Consider the following 21597-nt stretch of genomic DNA (forward strand, 5'->3'; position numbering starts at 1 on the left):
GTCTGTCCGCCTGGGATGACATGCTCAACAAGCCACGCTGCTTCACTACAGACAGCTTGCACCTGTCACCCTTAGGCTTTCGAATACTGGCCAATGCTCTTGCCACCCCCATAGTGCCTTTTTTAGGCAAGGCTCAAAAGACAAACCCACTGCCATAAATAGCACAAGTAACAAAAAACTGAGGGTAATGCTACTCAATTGTCAGAAGTCTAAACCTCAAAATGCATGCACTCGAGGAACTCGTCAGTATGGAGAAAATCGATATGTGTGCAGTAACAGAAACCTGGTTTAAGGCTCCACAGAGCACCCCAGCTCTACCAGGCTACAACTCATACCATACATTTCGGCCACAGAACCCGGACCGAAATATAAAAGGTGGGGGTGTATCCATATTCATCAAGGATACCCACACCTCCGGGTTAGTGGCACAGCTTGATGATTCAGAGATCATCTATGTGCAACTAACAACGGGCAAAAATGCAATTCAAATTGTAACTTGCTAAAAATCACCCATCATGTCCTAGGACCCCCAGTCCACGTTTCTGTAAACACTGGGAAACATAAAGGTCTTACCAAACACCCTAATATTGGGTGATTTCAATTACCCAAACATTAACTGGGGGAATTACTCAAGTACTAACTCCCTTGCCCAACATTTCCTAGAATTTATAAACTCAAATGCCCTGAATCAACTGGTCAATACTCCCAGCAAAGGTGACAACATATTGGACCTGGTCATCACTAACATGGGCGACCGGTGTTCCACACCAGATGTCAACTCCTCGCTGGTTAGATCTGACCATAAAAAAATCACTTTGGATATCCACATTCTGCCCCCACCCCCGGACAAGGAAACCACTGTGAAAAACTTTTCAAAAGCAAACTTCACGTTAAGACTGAGGTGGAAAGTTTCAAAGCCCCCATGCTAAAGGATAATGCTGTCCAAGCTGCAAAATCCTTTACTAATGCATTCTACAGGTACCTACAAGAATGCATGTATTGTGCTATCCCAAGCAAAAGCAAGACTCACTCCTCCAAGAAAAGGAAACCAGTCTGGTGGACCCCTGTCATAAACAAGCTATACAATACAAGGAGGAAACTAGTATAGAAAAGAGTATAATCCCAAGAAGGGAAGACATCCCTGATCAGTATCAGCAAGAAACTATGATCCCTCATAAAATCGTCCAAGGCGAGCTTCGAAAAAAAAATTGCCAAGGACTCCAAAGATAACCACAAGGCATTCTTTAGCTGTGTCAAGAATCTAAGTGGCAATGCTCAGATCTGCTCAGAGTTAGTGCAGAATGGCAGAAAATACACTGAACAAAATGCACAAGCTTCACCCCCTTCTCACCCCCAAAAGGGCCCATAACCATACCAGAAAAATGTACAGCCCCTGAAATCACAGACACTCAGGTTAAAACAGCCCTCTCTAAAGCCAAAAACACAGCATCAATGGGACCGGACGGTGTCCCAGGCTGCATCCTACATGAGCTCAAAGGCGAACTAACCCCTCACCTAAACACACTGTTCAAACTCAGCCTCTCCACAGGCTATGTACCACAAAGGTGGAGCCACAACAGACCCTGGGAACTATCGCCCTATAAGCCTGACTAGCTTGGTCTGCAAGGCTATGGAGTGCATCATCATCATGGAACTCATTAACGGAGACATTGGGAACCTCCAAACACTGGCCCCTACCCAGTTCGGCTTTGTTAAAGGCAGATCATGCCTCCTAAACCTGGTGGACTTTTTTAAGACAGTTACCAAGGCTATAGACAAGGGAAAGGTGGCACATACAGCCTACCTAGACCTCGCAAAGGCCTTTGACACCATTCCCCATTCTGATATTATAGACAAGCTCACCAGCCTGAACATAAACCCCTATGTCACAAGATGGGTTGCTAACTGGCTCATGGACAGAACCCACATGGTGAGAGTTGCGGGAGCTAGGTCTGACTCTAAACCAGTTACAAGTGGCGTTCCCCAGGGCTCAGTCCTAGGACCCCTCCTGTTCGACATATACTTCTCAGAGGTACAGGCAAGCACAGTAGGACTATGGCTGACCAAGTTCGCAGACAACTGCAAACTAGGGGCTATAATTGACTCTCCAGCTGACACAGACATCCTCCAAAAGGGTCTCACTGAGACAGATACCTGGTGTCAAAATCATGGCCTCAAGCTAAATGCCAAAAAGTGCATAGTCATCCCCTTTGGAAAAAACAAAGTACCCACAAACTACCACAGAGGTGGTAGTCCCCTAAATACGGAAAACGTAATAAGGGATCTGGGGACCCAAGTAGATAATAATCTCTCCTTTGATAATCACATTGCCAAAGTGGTTAGAAAATCTTTCTATGTGGCCCACCTAATCACAAAAGGGTTCGCATCCAGCTCAAGAGAGGTCATTGTGCCCCTCTACTCATCAGACTCATCATAGAGTACTACGCCCCATTTGGGATGTATCTTACAAGACACCCGCAACAGCTGGAAAGACCAGAGAAGTACCTCACCAAGAGGATCACTGGCCTCAAACAGATGCCCTATTCAGCTCGACTGAAGAAATTACAGCTGTACTTGGTTGCATACCGCCTACTCAGAGGTGATCTCTGCCTGACATACAAGGCCATGTCCAACCCAGAATTGATGGACATGCTCCACCTAAAGAAAACCTTATCCCCTCGAGCCACATGCTCCAGGGATCTAAACATCACCACAACAATAAATAGGATGCGCTGGAGGGATAGATTCCTGTCCCAGAGACTTCCCATGCTTTGGAACAAGATTCCAATCTACATTAGGCAGAGCTCCTCGCTAACACTCTTCAAGAGAAACCTTGATGAGTGGATGTGAAACAGAAAGTTTACCCCAGGGATCACTTCACTGGCTCTGCTGAACAGAGGCACAGGGAACTAATCTAAGGGGGCGGCGTAAGCCAACACATTCTGGTTAGGCTTATAAATGCCTTGGGGTAGATAGCCTAGTACCTACCTATGAACCTATAAATCATGGTTTAGTTTGGAAATGGGCCTGTATGAAGCTGGAGCCAATGGATCTTTACCATCTTTAGGTATTACCATTCCCACCACTTTCTTCCAGGATGCTGGTATTTCTATTAACATTATGTTAAAAAAACTTCCAGATCTTTATCAGTTTTTTCCCTCCTAGCTTCCAAACTTCCACAGGAACACTATCTATTCCTGAGGACCTTCCTGTTGATTGGTTATACATAGCCATTTTTATCTCATCTCTTTCTACCCTGTCAGTAAGTGAGCCTCATCTACATCTGACCTTGGCATATGTAATGCTTCCATAAACATTTCCATTTCTACTTTTTCTTGACTTCCATATTTCTCTGCCTTATACAAACTTTCATAACATTTCCAAACTATATCTAATACCTCCACAGGATCTCTTATCTTCCTTATTATAGGCCCCCTAAGCTTGGTGACAGCCATTTCCACTTACTGTTGCCTGAGTCATTGAGTTAAAAATTTTTGTGCTCTAGAATTATTATCAAAAGACAGTTGCTTAACAGCAATCTTTCTAAACTCGTGCATACTATTGAGATAATCCCTTATTTTCCGTTCCTCATTCTGCAGTTGCTCCTTTACTTGTTTTGAGAGATTTCCCCTATTTTGCAATACTTTAACATTTGCAGTGCCTCTAAATAATTCTTACTTCTTAACCATATCTCCCTTTCTTTTATTTCCACCCTAGTTTTAAACTCTAATGTTATCCCACTCCCTAGCTATATTCAGAAGACATTTCTATATTCTCTAGTAGCTCCTGAAGTAATTCCAAAACCCATTCCTTAATTCCTCCCTTTGTAACTGACTGGTGGGAAAGCAACAGTGTCTCATTTTTATTTCATTACTTTGAGCTTTTACTTTAGTTATTATTGGCACACGAGCTGAAATAGTTATTGGGTGCATTTCAAGACCTGCAATTAAATGTACATGTTCTTCTGAGTATAAAATCTATCTAGCCTACCCAGTTTTTGTATCTTGGAAAATAATATGTAAACTCAATCCAAACCTCTAGTACTGAATGCACCTGCTCCATGCCAAACATTTTCATATGTTTCTTCAAAAATCTACCCTCCTCTGCTGTATTTTCCTTCTAGGTCCCCCAGACACATCTTCACTGTTGCAGACCAAATTCCAGTCTCCACCTAGAAGTAATATTCCCTCTTGAAATGTGATTATTTCTCCCAGAATTTTCTTAAGCTCCATTACAGCAATTTTAGGTAGAATGTAAATACATGCCAGTGTAATCCTCCTCCTTTGCCAATAACCCCTTAGTACTATTTTTCTTCCATTATCTTTTTTCCTCTATTTTACCACTATTGGAGCTCCTCTTGCAATTAATATACATACTCATCTTTTCCTTTGCCCTGGATATTCAGCTGAATAACCATCCTGAAATCCCTTCTTTATCAAATTCACATGTTCAGTTCTTTCCATGTGCATCTCCTGTAGCATAGATGTTTGCACTCTACATTTTTTAATATAGTTCACTACTCTATATTTATCTGTAAGACCTTTCAGACTTTAAAACATTACAGAAAGCATAATTTTCTTATATAGTTATTACCACCTTTTATGTATAACTGCTTTTTTGTTAAATGTCTAGTTCCAACGTTTATGATACATGCATAAAATGTTTGCTAGGTTGGTCTTTTATACAGTTTCTTGTCATATCCATTTAAGCCTATGTTACATCTTACATAACTTTTTCTTTTTTTGAAACCCTCAAACAAACCTCCTCAATTATCTTACTAACACACAAAACTATGTACATCTTCAAATACTGAAGTTTTTGCTTCCTAATAATAACAAAGGTTCTAAGTTGATAGCCACACAGACAGGCTAGAGTTAACTAAAAAGAAAGGTTAGTCATGCTAAGACCCATGGTACAGCCTGTGCTATTAGTAAGTGTTATTTGATTTTGTCTATCTTTATAGTTCTCCCAGCTGAGAAAACACTTGAATGCTTTCAGTAAATACTTTCTCCAAACCATTTCTGTTTATCAGTCTTCTAGTGACATGCAAACCAGACACAAAACTGCTAAGGATACCTTGTTTACCAGAAAAAAAGCCTTACAATATTCAATATTCTTTTTCAGTTACATGCTGTGTAATAAACGTATTACTGGATAATACCTACGGTCTTAACCCAGTCATTTCCCTATGCAAGCATGGGAAAAAGCACACTGATTTTTCTTGCGTCATACTCTCTTAACCAGACCTTTTCTCTCTCCCCCTTCTCCTACCTTCCTCCATCTTGCTTTTACATTGCAGTGCCTACATTTCTTAAAACTGAACAAAGAAAAAGAAAGAAGGAAGAAAGAGAAAAAAACAAAAACACCCGTTTATATTAGTGTCCCCATTGCATTTAAAAAATGAGAAAACTTTACTTCAAGTAGAATTGGTTTTATCTTATTTTTAAAGCTCTCTCAGCTGGGAAAACTCTTGATTGCTTTCAGAGAACATTATGTCCAAATCCAGTTGTCATTTCTTTTTCCCTCACCCAATCCTCTTCCACCAGACGGTCTCCAGTTTTTCTTTATCAATTTGTTTCCATGAGAACGAGCCAGCCAGTTTCTCTTTATCAGACTGTTTCCATAGAAATATAAAGGCCAGCTACAGAACTGCTACTAAGTACACATGCATTTGCTAGAAAACAAGACTCATAATATTAAATATTCTTTTTCATTTACTTGCTCTCTCAAAACTAATCAGTCTGAAGTGCTTAATCCAGTCATTTCCCCGTGTAAGAATAAGAAAAAGCACATTCAGACCCCAAACTGTGGGCAGTAAAGCCAAAGGAGGTGGAGTTTCAATATATATTAAAGACATGCACATCTCCAGGCTGGTCAAACAGTATGATGCACAACAGACACTCCAGGTGCAGTAAACCATTGACAAGACCCCTACACAGATTATAGCTAGCTACTGGCCCCCAAATCTGACTAAAGCTAACAACTCCACCTATCTGGACCTCTTTGAATCTATCAAGATTTAACTCTTTACCCTGATCCTGGGTCACTTTTACTACCCAAACATAGACTAGAACTACTACTCATGCCAGAACACAAATGTCCAGAGATTTCTTGATTTTTGTCAATGCAAATGTTTTGGAACAGCTAGTCAATACCCCCAAAAGAGGTGATAATATCTTGGACTATGTATTAACCAACATGAGAAACCACAGCAGCATCCCTACAGTATCATCGTCCCTGGTAAGATCCGACCATAAAGTGGTCACATCTCCTCCAACCACCCTCTAGCTAGCGTTAAACAAAAAAGCTTCTCCAGAGTTGATTAAAGTCTCCTGAGAGATGGTATAAACAGTGTGACAGCCCCTTCCCCCTCTCTAGGAACTGGCACCAGTATCCAATACTATACTAAAGCTTTATACAAGCATTTATATAGATGCATGGAATCAGGAATACCTGACAGGCCTAACTCATCCTCTGCAAGGAAGAGTAAACCTGTCTGGTGGACATCTGCAAAACATAACTTCTATAACAAAAAGAAAAAATTGCTGTCCAGGACCAAGAAAGAGCAGATGCCAAATTGGAAGCAATCTCTCCTTAGCCTGAACAAGCAAATAAGAGCACTAGTGAAATCCTCCAAAGCAAACTTCGAGTCCAAATTGGCCACATCTACTACAGACAATCATAAGGCCTACTTCACCTATGTCCGCAATCTCAAACAAAGCACCCAGATCTGTTCAGAACTTGTGGTCAAAGACACTAAATATACAAATGCTGTAGATATAGCAAACTTGCTGGCTGACAGATTCAGCAAAAACTTCACCCCCCATCAGTAAATGAGGATATTCCCAGTACCTGCCCCCATCCTTCTCCTTAGCTCTAGGGAACAGAACACCACTACCCTCTCAAAGGCAAAAATACAGCCTCCATGGAACCCGATACGATCCCAGGCTGCATTCTACGTGAACTCAGGAAGGAACTTGCAGCACCATTAAGTGCCCTATTTAACCAAAGCCTGAGTACCAGCTTTGTCCCAGCTGAGTGGGGGACAGCCACTGTCATCCCTTTGCACAAAGGTGGAGCATCCAGCGATCCAGAAAATTATAGACCCATTAGCCTGACAAGCCTGATCTGCAAGGCCATGGAGCAGATTATCATGGACTTCATCAACATCATCAACATGGACATTAGCAACCTCCAAACACTCAATCCCATACAGTTTGGCTTCATCAAGGGGAGGTCATGTCTGTTAAATTTGGTTGACTTCTTTGACAGTCACCAAAGCCATGGACAAGGGGAAGACGGTGCACACCACCTGCCTTGACCTGGCCAAAGCCTTCAACAATATTCCCCACTCGGGCATAACAGATAAACTCTCTCAACTAGGCATCAAGCCATATGTTACCAGATGGGGAGTTAACTGGCTCACTGATAGAATCCACCTAGTCAAAATAGGGGAAGCCACCTCAAGCAGTAGACCCATAATGAGTGGCATACCCCAGGGTTCAGTCTTGGGGCCTCTGTTATTTGGGATATACTTTTCTGAGGTGCAGGAGAAAATGAGTGGGCTATGGCTGACCAAGTCTGCAGATGACTGCAAGGTGGGTGCTGTCATCAATTCCCCTAATGATGTGGACATCCTCCAAGAGAGTCTCACCCAAACAACTGACTGGTGCCAGAAATATGGCCCCAAGCTGAATACCAAAAAATGTATCAGCATCTCCTTTGGAAAGAGTGACATCCACACAAATTATCACATTAATAACAATGTCCTAAGCACTCAGTCAGTTGTGAGGGATCTGGGCACCCAGGTTGATAGCAACCTGACTTTTACCACCATGCTGCTTCCGTTGTATGGAAAGCTTTCTACATAGCCCACCTCATAAGTAAGAGTATTTCATCCAGGGACAAGGAGGTCATAACATCCCTGCATTCTTCCCTTATAAAACCCATTATTGAGCCTTGTTTGGCATGTACCTCGCAAAGCACATGCAGCAGCTAGAGACCACAGAAGTTTCTCACCAGGAGAATCCAGGGCTTTAAAAATCTACCATAAACAGATAGGCTAAAAGCCCCATCCCTCTACTCAGTTTTAGAGAGGCTCCTCAGAGGTGACCTCTGTCTGGCTTACAAGGCAATCTCACACCCCGCCTTGATGGGACTGCTGTATATCTGCAAGTCAAACTCTACTCGAGTAACCAGCATGCACGGCCTCAACTTGGTCTGTGATATCAAAAGGACTTGTTGGCAGGACAGGTTTATGCCCCAGAGACTCCCCCATCTGTGGAATAAACTCCCTCTCCACATCAAGCAGAGTACCTCTTTATCCCTTTTTAAGTGCAACCTGGATAACTGGGATGGGAAACAGAAAATACATCATTGGGATTTCACCCATGTCCCTGATGGACAGGGTCATCAGGTGGTGACTTATCTACACATGTCTAAACTCTTGGCTAGGCTTATAAGGGCCAATAGCCTAGTAACTTCCTATGATCTTTTGTCGTGCCTTTTTAACCAGGCTTTTTTTTGGAGTGGAGATAAAGAAAAAAAATGGCAGCACCTGTTTAAAGTCCTCATTATACTTAAATAGCATGCAAAAAAACATACACCACAAATACAGTACTATTAAGAAAAGAAAATGTTTTCTTTACTTACAGTTAGCTTTTCCCCATCTCTTTCCCTTATCAAAGCATTTTTCTGAACATTAACGACATGAAGTAGGGCCTATACATTAGAGTCACCCAGAAGTTCTACAAATTGTGAAAAAGTCCAATATTTCCAGATTTTCTTGTTCTGTCATATTTCACAAATATAATTATTGCATTGTGATCCCGCAGTAGGTTACTGGTTTTATTACTCTTTTTCTCCATCACCCAAATCCTGCTTCTGCTACATTTCCAATGTACTCTCAATTCTTCTGATCAACTCTAGTGCTCCCTTCCTTCTCTCCAACATTTACTGTTGAAATACTGGAAAAGGTTTCACAGGTACAGTCTCTCTGTGGTCTTTATTATCAGAAGAACAAGCAGCAGAATCTCCTTCTGTTTCCCAGCTCACGTTTTGTTAGACAGACTTTTGTATTTCCTTCTTAGCATGTGCTTAATCAAAAAATCATTTTGTTCCTCCAGGGAAGAATAACTTAAAAGACAGCTGGACACAGCAGTTAAATCATACACCTACATCTTGACATGCCATGAACAATGGAATGAATTTACTCTTCTGCCTGGTGTACAATGAGTAATCATTCTCCACAAACACACTGCTGTCTTCCACTTTTAGTATTTTGTCCTTCTGCCACAGTTTTGTCAGAATCAACTCCTGCTGGCAGGATTGCATTGTTACTATTAAAGGTCTAGGTTGGTTTCTTATAGCTAGGTTTGGAGCATACACACAATGTGCCCTTTCAACTAAAATTTCCTGCTGTGGAATACCAGTCCAGTTGCTTAATTTTGGTTTCATAAAATTAATGCAGTCTGTTCTTTCCAGCTTCTCTGCTAAAGCTGAAAATCACAGATTTTCCCTACATGCTCTGTCCTCTAATTCTAATATTTTTTTAAGCATCTCTTCCTGAACAGTTTCATATTCAGCCAGCCTTTTCTTCATTTCAACCTCTAATTTTTGCAGCTTTATCATCTCATCTGAACAACTGTTTAAAGCTTCTTCTGTTCTTTTTCCAGCCTTTTGTTGTTTGTGTTGATATAATCCATCAGTTTTTTTTTTGTTTGTTTATTTTAACCAGGTCTGTATGCAGTTGTCTTGTATCTTCCTGCAGGTTACTGAAAGTCATGTCTGAAGGTTGCATTGCTTTTTGCTGAACACCTGCAGACCTTTCCCCAGTCAGTGTTTCTTCCTCAATTTTTGCAGCTAATTTTTTTTGTCAGGTCTTCTGTATTTCTTTATTCCTGGCATCTAGGCAGTGCATTTCCTGGCCAGTTACTGAAATGTACCCATAAACACAAGTCTACTGGCATTTTCTGCTACTTTTCTGTTTTCACACTGGGAGAGCTAGAAACAAGCTGTTACTCAATGTGCAGCCATCTTGGAAGTGTCTAGTCTGTCAGAAAAATTGGGTGAGCAAATGGATGTACAAAGGAAATGATTCTCTGAGTTGGGATACAGGATCTGAATTGCCTAGATACAGTAAGGCTTTGTTAAGTTTAATTCTGGTGTCCACAAAAAAATTAATTACTAAAAAAATGGAATTAAGGTCTAAACCACGTTTATTTGAAAAGTGCTGTATATTGTAACAGAAATAAATGAACTGGAAGTAGGATCTTTAGAGGAGGGTAAGAGCAAATTGTGTAGAAAAGGGAAATTGTAGCAACAATACCTGCAGAATAATGTTTTGGAGGAGGAGTGCGGTTTAAGGGAAGGCAGGAATTGATCAATTTATGTAAAGCTGAATTAATGATAAATATACAAAAGCATATATGTGATAAATAATTTCTGAAAATGGAAATGTATTAACAGGGTTTGTTTTCTTTTATAGAAATTTATGTTTGCCTATGTTTTAAGCGATAATTCAATAAAAGTGCTAAAAATAAAATTATAACACCATGATGAAATTGGATATTGTAGTATAGTGTCAGCTAGTGACTGTTTTAAGGTCTGTGTCCACAGTCCTGGGGAGTGTAGGAGAAGGATTCTATACACTTGCCTGAAGTGGATTAAGAGACATTCTCACTTCCAAAAAAATAAAAAATAAATACAGGAATTCAGAGACATGGCCTCTCTCTGAAAGACAGAGAATACTGTGAATAGACATAGTGGCTGGGGTCTGCAGAGATTGAGGTTGAGTACTGGAGTGTTGAAGAGGCACTGGCTGGGTCCCATAGTGAGTAAAATCAGAAACCTTTGCCTCAGAATTTAAGTTAAGATGGGCTATGAATTGTAAGACATTGTTTATTCTGAAGGTCTTTTTTTTTGCATTAAAAATGACTAAAACAGAAATTCTACTTAATTTTCAATTTTAAATTTTAGATTAGGTAACAAATATATAACAGTCTCCAGTAGCTGCCATATAATATAACATGGAAAAATTTAATGAATACAGACACAAAATCCTTGACCAATGAAAGAATAACTTCCTTAACCAAAGAAGCACCAATATGCCCATTATATACAGACAAGATGTTCAACTGCATCCCTTAACTGACCCTCCCTTCCTCTCCTTTACTTCTGTTTCACATATCAGGAATCAGAGATCTAACATTTTAATATTGTCACTGCAAGCTTGAAAAACATATTCAAGTAAAACAGCATCTGAAAATAAAAAAAAATATTAACGCAATTCTTGAAATTCTGTACATTCACTTTCCAATGAAATGACTCTCAGTTGTGTCAGAAGGTAAAAACGGAATACAAATGGAAATGTCACATATTTCAGCACATCACCTACTCAAAAGGAGAATTATCACTGGTTAGTAATTATTTCTGTTAAGGGTGTCAGAGCAAAAGGGGTGATTCTTTCATCTTTTGACCATGTCATGCCTCAAAATGCTTTACATTCAGTTTAAATCATAGCTGATTCAATAATTCTTGAGAACTTACTTGATAATCAAAATCACAACCACAATATGAAAGACAAAGAAGTAGATCCTTGAAGCAGGATGAGTAACCATTTCAAAACCAATGGTAATAAGTGTGGAAGTTAAGGAACATAAAATGTATTTTTTCTCTAAAATGTTACTTCAGCTAATTCAGATGATTCAGTCAAAATCCACAAAATAAGAATGTTTGATTGACACAGGATTTCAAGTAGTTTGTCTTCTAGGTGAATACTCACCATACATGTGATTAATGCAGTTTTTCACAAAGTATACTGCACCTTCGTCTTTAGTAATAATTCAATAAAGGTATTTAAAAAAAAGTACATGGCACCAGTTCAGACTGGCTTATAGAATACTAGCTATATCTTAAGCCTGACCAGATTGGTGTTAATAACTATGGAGTATATAAGAGAGAGAACACATCTGACAGAGCTTGCTATTACAGAATAATTTTGAAAGATCGCTCATAGCTGAATGTTTTGACAAAGCATACTAGTAAGCTAGCAGCTCAGAGAGGGAGATGCATTAACAACATTACTGTGATCCCAGCCTATTAGGCAAATGGTAACTCATGCTCTTGTTCAATTCTTTTACTGAGGAACAAAAGCATTACTGCTTATATATACAATGGCAATTTGAGGAACCATGTTTTGTGCCCAAATGAATACTGTTTGCTGGTCATCGGTAACAGCATTACTAGTAATGGATGATTAATTCAGCCTGATAATGGTAAAGTTAACATCAGTGGTGGACACAGCGACATCAGTTGTTCATTAAAGCCAAGTGTGCAGGCATCTTTCAGTTACTGTCAGTCATGGGACAGATCACCTTCATTTGCAATATTTTAGACAGTTACATATTACAAAATAAAATGTTCATTTGTTAAATTAGTTTAAGGAGTGAAGAAAAGCCAACTGGTGTAGCTTAAGTCTGATAAATAAAAAGCAAAGCAAAATAAATATGAGGGAATATGCAGCTTTGCTGCATTAGATCTAAATGTGCTATTCTTATTTAAATAATATAAGAAGGCCACATTCACATAATGAATCCAAAATACTTCCATCAATATTTATCTTACAATACAGCCTTGGTTCCATGGCATAGAGGGGATAAAGCCCTGACTATGACCACTGACATAAGACTGACTAGTGACCTGAATGCTGTAGAGACTAAGAAGGAAGGGGGGGCTAAGTGTCTGACAGTAGCTTATGCATACTGGGAAGAAGGAGGAGGCCTGTCCTTCTTCAGTGCCGATACCAAATGAACGGACAAGTGCATGGCATGCAGGCTATGGGTCATGGATGTGCTTTTGGCTTTGCCAAGCTACGTTCATAAGGTAACCCTTATGGGCCATGTTTATGAAAGATCGTGGTCATGTAGGAGGGTATTTCAGGCCCTTGTGTCTTTGATCATGCATGTCAGCTGACTAGGATGGGTTTAGGACAAATAAGTAGAAATTACCTCATGGCTGCCTGGATGATGTCTGCTGTGCAACCAGTACTCAGCACCAGCAATGGGGTATGAAAAGGGGTCTATATTACACACTCAAAGTTTCAAAACTTCGAACTGCATATGATCGACACCATATAAGCGAAGTTTGAAACATCGAATATATAATAAAAAAGAAAAGAAAAACTTACCTAAACGCACTGAGCAGGAGGGCAAGCCCGCCCTGCACCCCCCACACCCCTGCTGCTTAAATATACCAACTCCGAGATGGCACTTCAGTGCAGAAAAGGGAAATCTTCCCATTCTGCACTGTACGGAGCCATTTGTTTTAACCTTCGAACTTGTAAAAGTTAGATCATATGGTGTCGACCATGTGACATTCGAACTTTTACAAGTTCAAGGTTATAACAGTAACCCATGAAAATGGTGGTTATGGTGTAGGCTACAAGCTCAGCAGGCATGAAGACTAAAAAGATAGCAAAATAAAACATTTCTCAGACAGTACAAATATCAGTTACATGGATCAAAAGCCCTGCAGAAATAACATCCAGCCCTGTGCCTTCATGTGACAATTACTGCAATCATTTGTAAAATGTGCCTTCATGTGACAATTACTGCAATCATTTGTAAAATGTGAAGAACAATTATCCTAAGAAGCAGCTGCATAAACCAGTCCTAGAAATATTCCAGGTAAAGACTTCCAAAAAGTTATTAAAAACTTGCTTGTAAAAACTTCCTAAAGTTATTAAGCACTTGCTTGTATATGTTTCCCTGTTCTTCATCTCATACAAGCATTATTAATTTAATTGTTCTATTTCTTCCTGTTGTGGGATTGACCATCTGCTGTCACCAATGTCTCTCCTTCTGCTCCCCTCCTTCCCCCTTGAAAGACCATCACCAGCTTGCCTCTATACTGTGACCAACAGTCTGGGATCACAACAGACAAAGAAAGAGTATGACACCATAAAGGAGATGGAGAAGTAACCAGGGCATACTAGAGCACTGTCATATAGTGTCACAGCAGGGATCTTATGCCTACTGTTTGCCCTCAAGTGGTGGGTTCTGCAAAGACACACTGCACTTAAATGCATGGTCTTGCACGTTCCATATGCAAATGTCTCCTGTGCTTCATGTGTGGCTCTGTACTGCACCATAGCCTCCATCACAATATATAGTACAGTACCATGCAAAGGACCTCACACCTTCATCCTGAGGTAGGCAAGCTAGCCGTCAGCCAGTCAAGTTTATCCCCACCCAGTAAGTGGTTGTTATGATTATTAATATTATGACATGAAAGGGGGCTGCCATGGGTAGCTTGACTTTGTTTTACAGTCAATTCCTTCAGATTTCTGTTGTCATTTTAGAGGGACATACAGAAGTCCCTATGATGAGAGGATTAGTTGATATGGTTTTCTCTCTCATCAGCTTACAACAGTACTGTGACAGTCTACCTTTTACTGTCAGCATCAATCCACATTTTTAAACAGTGTGCCACTCAACCAAAGTCCCTAAGGCAAAACAGTATACCCAACTCACTAGTCATAGGTGACTCGATAGTGAGGCACACTGATGTCCGACTCACCAGGTTGAATAAGGAGAAAGTAACAGTCAGCTGACTGTCAGGCGCCAAGATCCACCACATAACCCATGCACTCAGGTCCCTCAACAACAGGTACAAATATGACTCTGTCACTGTCCATGTGGGTGTGAATGACCTGAGACGTACCTCCCTGGACTACATGAAAAGACACATGGAGGAGCTCTCAGGTTATGTAGTCCAGGCAGGTATGAAAGCATCCTACCATCACCCAGAATGATACCACAGTACAAGCAGAAAATGATTGATTTCAACAATTGGCTAAGTTTCTGGTGTCATTCTAAGGGGATCCAGTATCTGTCTGCCTGGGATGACATGACTGACAGACCTCAATGCTTTCCCAGATATGGCCTGCATCTGTCACCACTGGGCTTCCAGATACTGGCCAAGGCTCTTGCCATTCCTATAGTGCCTTTTTTAGGCAGTGTTCCAAAGAACAAATTACCACTGTAACAGCTACAAACAAACGCAATCTGAGGGTCATGCTGCTCAACGCTAGAAGTCTAAATCTCAAAATGCACTTGCTTGAAACACTCCTTAAAATGGAGAACATCGACATTTTTGCTGTAACAGAGACCTGGTTCAAGGTAGCAGAAAGCAGCCCTGCACTACCAGGTGGTAACTCATTCCACACCTTTCGGCCCCAGAACTTGGACCAAAGCTCCAAAGGCGGTGGTGTTTTCATATTCATAAAAGATGTGCACACCTCCAGACTGGTAGCCCTACATAACACATCAGTGAGACTTCAGGTGCAGCTAACATTGGGTAAGACAGCGATTCAGGTCGTAGCCTGCTACAGGTCCCCAACCATGTCCCATGGCTCGCAATCCATGTTCCTAAGCACTCTGGAGAATATTAAAGTCCAACCTGACACTCTCTTACTAGCTTACTTCAACTACCCCTCCATTAGCTGGGTAAATTATTCATGTAGCAATACAACTGCCCAACGTTTCCTGGAGTTCATTAATTCCAATGCCCTGGACCAGCTTGTTCTTACCCCCACTAGAGATAACATCCTTGACCTGGTCATTACTAACATGAGCGACTGTTGCTCTACACCAATAGTCAGCGCCTCCCTGCTTAGATCTGACCACAAACTAATCAGCTTGGAAATTCACATCTCTTCTACCCCCCACCACGAAAAACTTCTCCAAAGCTAACTTTGGGCTCCTAAAAACAGAGGTGGCTAAACTTCATGGCACCCATGCAAATGGAAAATAGTTGCGTGACCGCAGAATCATACAACAATGCAATGTACAAATACATACACAAATGCATGGTTCTCACCATACCTAACAGAACCAAGACGCTCTCCTCCAAAAAAAGGAAGCCAATCTGGTGGTCCCCTGCCATAAACAAACTCTACAACAGAAAGAGGAAACTGATGCGGAATAAGGTGAAGTCCCAAGAGTGGAAAAACTCCCTTATCAGCCTCAAAAAAAAAGTTGAGATCCCTCATCAAATCCTCTAAAGCTAGCTAAGAAAACAGAATTGCAACAGATAGTAAAGACAAACACAAGGACTTCTACAGTTATGTAAAGAATCTCCATGGCAATACCCAGATTTGCTCTGAGCTACTGCACAACGGTACCTCCTATACCAAGCCAACAGATATTGCCAGTATACTGGCCGACAGATTCGGTGCCAACTTTACCACCCCCCCAAGGACCAATCACAATACCAGTATATTGCTAGGCACCCAGTATTACTGCTGCACAGGTTAAAACAGCACTGTGCAAGGCCAAGAATACAGCTTCTATGGGACCTGACAATATCCCTGGTTGTGTTCTACATGAACTACAGAGTCAACTGGCACCTCACCTGTGTGCCCTGTTCAATCACAGCCTCAACTCAGGCTTTGTCCCTACCGAATGGCATACTGCTACAGTCATCCCTCTCCACAAAGAAGGGGCGACTACAGACCCTGGGAACTATCACCCCATTAGCCTGATAAGTCTGATATGCAAAGCTGTGGAATGCATCATCATGAACCTAATAAACGAGGACATAGGGAATCTCCAAACTCTGGATCCCACACAGTTTGGTTTTGTGAAGGGTAGATCATGCCTGCTCAACTTGGTTGACTTCTTTGAGTCCGTCACCAGAGCTGTGGATGAAGGCAAGGTGGTTCATACAGCCTGCCTTGATCTGGCCAAGGCTTTTGATACCATTCACCACTCAGGAATCATAGAAAAACTCACTAAGCTTGGCATCAACTCCTATATCACTAGGTGGGTTGCAAACTGGCTCACAGATAAAACCCACAATGTGAAAGTAGCTGACTCCAAGTCAGAATGCTGACTAGTCATGAGTGGAGCCCCACAGGGTTCCGTCCTGGGGGTTCTCCTGTTTGGTATCTACCTCTGAAGTCCAGGCCAATACGAAGGGACTCTGGCTAACAAAGTTCGCAGATGACTGGAAGTTGGGAGCTATTATTAACTCCCCAACTGATGTTGACATCCTACAGAATGGCCTCAATGAGACCAACGACTGGTGTCAGAACCATGGCCTTAAAGCTCAATGCCAAAAAATGTGTCATCATCCCCTTTGGGAAAAACCCGGTTCCCATGAATTACCACACTGATGGTAGTCCACTGAACACAGAAGGCGTTATAAGAGATCTGGAAACACAGGTTGACAGCAACCTCTCTTTTGATCACCACATTGCCATTGTGGTCAGAAAGTTCTTCTATGTGGCACATCTCATTACTAAGGGTTTTGCATCCAGGAATAAACAGGTCATTGTCTCCCTCTACTCTTCCCTCATTAGGCCAATCATTGAGTACAATGCTCCATTTGGCATGTACCTCATTAGACACCTGCAACAACTGGAGAGGCTGCAAAAGTACCTCACAAAGCCTTTTCTCCTATATGGACAGACTCAGAAAACTCCAACTATTCTCTGTCTCATATCACCTACTTAGAGGCAATCTCTGCTTGACTTACAAAGCCATGTCTGACCCAGCTCTGTTAGAAATGCTACATCTAAAGAAATTCCAATCCCTCCACAGCACACGCTCCAGAGACCTCAACCTCATTACCACAATTAACAGAACATGCTGGAGGAAAAGGTTCATAACCCAAAGACTGCCCATGCTATGGGACAGACTTCCCATACATGTCAAGCAGAGCACCTCGCTGACCCTCTTCAAGAGAAATCTTGATGAGTGGATGGGAAACCGAAAATTCACCCCGGGGATAACTCCAGTGGCTCTACTCGACAAAGGCACTGGGAACTAAGGTCGGGTGGCACTGTGCCAGGGTAATCCTATGGCTAGGCTTGTAAATGCCCCAGGGCCATTAGCCTAGTACACACCTATGAACCTATTAGTGGCCGTCTCTGATAACAGCATTTTAAGGAAAGACTGAATGACAGGCTTGAAAAATATAACTGAGTTAACTGTTCTTTTCAAAGTAACAACTGCAGTTCAGTGTTTAAGTGTGAGCACTGAAAAATAATAAGTATTACTTTGGCTGAGATCATAGCTCTCATCTGTACCAAATTCCTTTGTATTTACTGGTTTTGAGGGCTAAATAATGGTTTGCCATGAATTCCCAAGTGGACCCTTCTATTCCTGATTTTTTATTTACAAGTTTAAAGTATGGTTGACATCACCACTCATCGCCCACGTATCCCGCAGCGTCACCAACGTGCAGGGGCATGCGTGATGACATCAGCTTTATGAGGAAGACCGCCTGCCTGTCGGACTCGCTAACCTCAGTCAGAGTTTGAGAGACTCGGATGGACTGTTAAATTAACTGGATTAGCAGTACCAGTGAACAGAGCTATCTGTGGCTGTGCATGTTAAAAATTTAAGTTCTGCAGAGTCTGTCTGGCAGTCTACCCAGTACCCACCCTTGTCCACTGCAGGAATCTGGTTTCAGATTAGGATGAGAAAATGTATCCCCAGCTCTGACTGCTCAACCTCCAGGGGGGTACATCAAAAAGATAAAATGTAGTATGCGTAATAGAACTGCAGCAAAGGAAATCAAAAATGGTTCTACGATCTGCTGCAGCCTACACAGACTTGCACGCTTCTTTTACTGCTAAAAATAGTTAGCGCCACTTTTTTGTGTGATTGTGAATGATGTGTTATGTGCACATGTGTATCCTAAAAGTGATGTTCAGTAGCTGCTAGATAGACTTCAGTAAATGAAAGTGTGAAGTGATTCATTTTCATTGCAGCTTGAGCATATCAATTCAAAGTCAGACACACCATCTCAACAGACTGTTTGCAAATGCATAAGCAAGACAAAAAAGTTCAGAGAAAAAACATATTACCTTACAGCATACAAGTTCTTAAGAACCACCTTTTTATTTATTTATTTTTTTGTAATACAATATTTCTTTCCCTCAAATTGTAATGATTTGCAACTTCCTAGCTTAGCACAAGAATCAGGGACAAAGCCAACATAATTAGAAGCAAAGTCCGAAGGTCTGGAATACTTCGTACTGATTCACTGAGCTGTCCTCCTGCACTCAAGCATCATTCATATGGACACATGCTGCTGCATAAACCCTACACTCTGATGGCAAGGTCCTATGTTTCTGATAAAAATAGCCTAGCTTGAAACACAAATAATTCCAATATGCATAAACCTACAAAGGTTTAAGGACTGACAACGATTACATCAAAACAATTAAGGGGAACTGCAAACCTCAACTTGCTATCTAGTTCAAGGAACAAGATAACCAAAAGGGGACAGTTCCAAAATGGCTGCACATAGAGTAACAGCTTGTTTCTAGCTCTCCCAGTGTGAAAACAGAAACTCAGCAGACAAGGCCAGAGGCCAGTAGACTTGTGTTTATAGGTATATTTCTGTAGACGGCCAGGAAGTGCACTGACTAGATGCCAGGAATAATAAATACAGAAGACCAGCAAAAAAAATCAACTGCAAAAAGTGAGGAAGAAACACTGACTGGGAAAGGTTCTGCAGCTGTTCAGCAAAAAGCAATGCAACCTTCAGACACAATTCCCAGTAACCTACAGGAAGATACAAGACAACTGCATACAGACCTAGTTAAAATAAACAAAACACTGATGGAGTATATCAACACAAACAAAAGTCTGGAAAAAAATGGAAGAAGCTTTAAACAGATAATCAGATGAGATGATAAAGCTGCAAAAATCAGAAGCTGAAATGAAAAGACTGGCTGAATATGAAACTGCTCAGGAAGAGATGTTTAAAAAAAATAATAGAATCAGAGGATACAGCACATAGGGAAAACCTGAGATTTTCAGCTATACCAGAGAAGGTGGAAGGAACAGACTGCATTACTTTTATGAAAGCACAAATAAGCAACTGGACTGGTATTCCACAGCAGGAGTTGTCAACTATTTAGGAAATGTCAAGATGTAGGTGTGAGACTCAAACTGCTGTATCCAGCTGTCTTTAAGGTATTCTTCCCTGGAGGGACAAAATCATTTTTTGATGAAGTGCAGGCTAAGGAGGAAATAAAAAAAAGTTTGGCAAAAAAGTTAGCTGTGAAACGGAAGGAGATTCTGCTTCTTGTTCTTCTGGTAATAAAGACCATAAAGAGACTGCACCTGTGAAACCTTTTCCAGTATTTCAATGGAAGATTTTGGTGAGAAGGAAGGGAGCATTAGAGTTGACTAGAAGACTAGAGAGTACATTGGAAATGCAGCAGAGACAGGATTTGGGTGATGGAGAACAGTAGTAATGGAACCTGTAACTTACTATGGGATTACAATGCAATAATTATATTTGTGAAATATGACAGAAGACGAAAACCTGAAAAAGTTGGACTTTTTCAAAATTTGTTGGACTTGTGGGGGAATCTAAAGTATATGCTCTACTTCATATCATTAATGTTTGGAAAAAAGCTTTGGGGAAGGGAAGAAACCTAACTCTAAGTAAAGAAAACAGTTTTTCTTAATACTACTGTATTTGTGTGGACGGTTTTCTTTGTGTGCTATTTTTAAGTGTAATGAGGAATGTACACAGCTTTTGCTGTTTTTTATTTCTCCCGTCTTCTCTCTTTCTTTCTTCTTGTACAGTTTTGAGAAATATAGGCAATGCAATGTTAAAAAAAGGAGCCTGGTTAAAAAGGCATGACAAAGTTAAAATGAATGTGCTTTTTCTCATTCTTGCATCGGGAAATGACTGGATTAAGGACCTTAGATTGTTTAGTTTTAAGAGAGAACAAGTAAATGAAAAAGAATATTGTTTACTATGAGGATTTTCTTCTAACAAATGCATGTATACTTAGAAGCAATTCGGCAGCTGGTCTTCATGTTTCTCTGGAAACAATCTGATAATGAGAAACTGGCTGTCTAGTTCTCAAGTCTCTATGGAGACAATCTGATAAGGAGAAACTTGAGACAGTCTGCTGGAAGGGGACTGACTGAGGGAAAAGAAAAAGAGAAATTGGCCAGGATATAATGTTCTCTGAAAGTAATCAGGGGGTTTCCCAGCTAGGATAGGTTTAAAGATGAAACAAAACCAATTAGCCTTGAAATAAAGTTTTCTCAGTTTTGTTTTTGAAATGCATTGGGGATACTAATAAACAGGTGCTTTTGTTTTTTTTTTCTTTTTCTCCCTTCTCTTTTTGTCTTTGTTCAGTTTTAAGAAATGTAGGCACTGCAATGTTAAAAAGAGACAGAGAGCAGAAGAAAGGGGAGGGAGTGGAAAGAGAAGTTATGTCTTACCATAATGTTTCATTTGTGTTGTCGATCTTCACCAGTCCTTGACAGTGGTCTCGGTTCCGAACCTAGGAACTGAGACAGCCGTTTACTTTAGCTCGTACTCTCCAAACTCTTGAGCCAGGCTCTACCCATAATGCTCCCCTCAGAAATTATCTCAGATGGTGTTTGCCAAAGTGTGGCAAACAGACATGAAAGGTCATGGATACATAATAGTTATGTTAACCAAGGCCACATATGAGTCTTTACAGGGAAACTAGTCAAGGGCTAAATTCGGTCTACTTAGAGTCTCATGAAGAGGGACGGAGGGTGGGGATGTCAAGGATTCGTGAAGTTCGAC

At 40.9% G+C, this 21597-nt stretch overlaps 1 protein-coding gene across 1 annotated transcript in view; it reads right to left on the reverse strand.

The window, feature by feature from the left end:
* LOC122789817 (two pore calcium channel protein 1-like) overlaps nt 1-21597 on the reverse strand; it is a 2103677-nt gene that overhangs the window by 209313 nt on the left and 1872767 nt on the right. Inside the window, exon 16 of the mRNA XM_044057259.1 lies at nt 11548-11638. Within this exon, the coding sequence (XP_043913194.1) occupies nt 11548-11638 (91 nt within the window). The remainder of the gene's footprint in view (nt 1-11547; nt 11639-21597) is intronic.

Source organism: Protopterus annectens, chromosome 1.part2, assembly GCF_019279795.1.
Source record: "Protopterus annectens isolate FY-2018-M chromosome 1.part2, PAN1.0, whole genome shotgun sequence".
Lineage (NCBI taxonomy): Eukaryota > Metazoa > Chordata > Ceratodontiformes > Protopteridae > Protopterus > Protopterus annectens.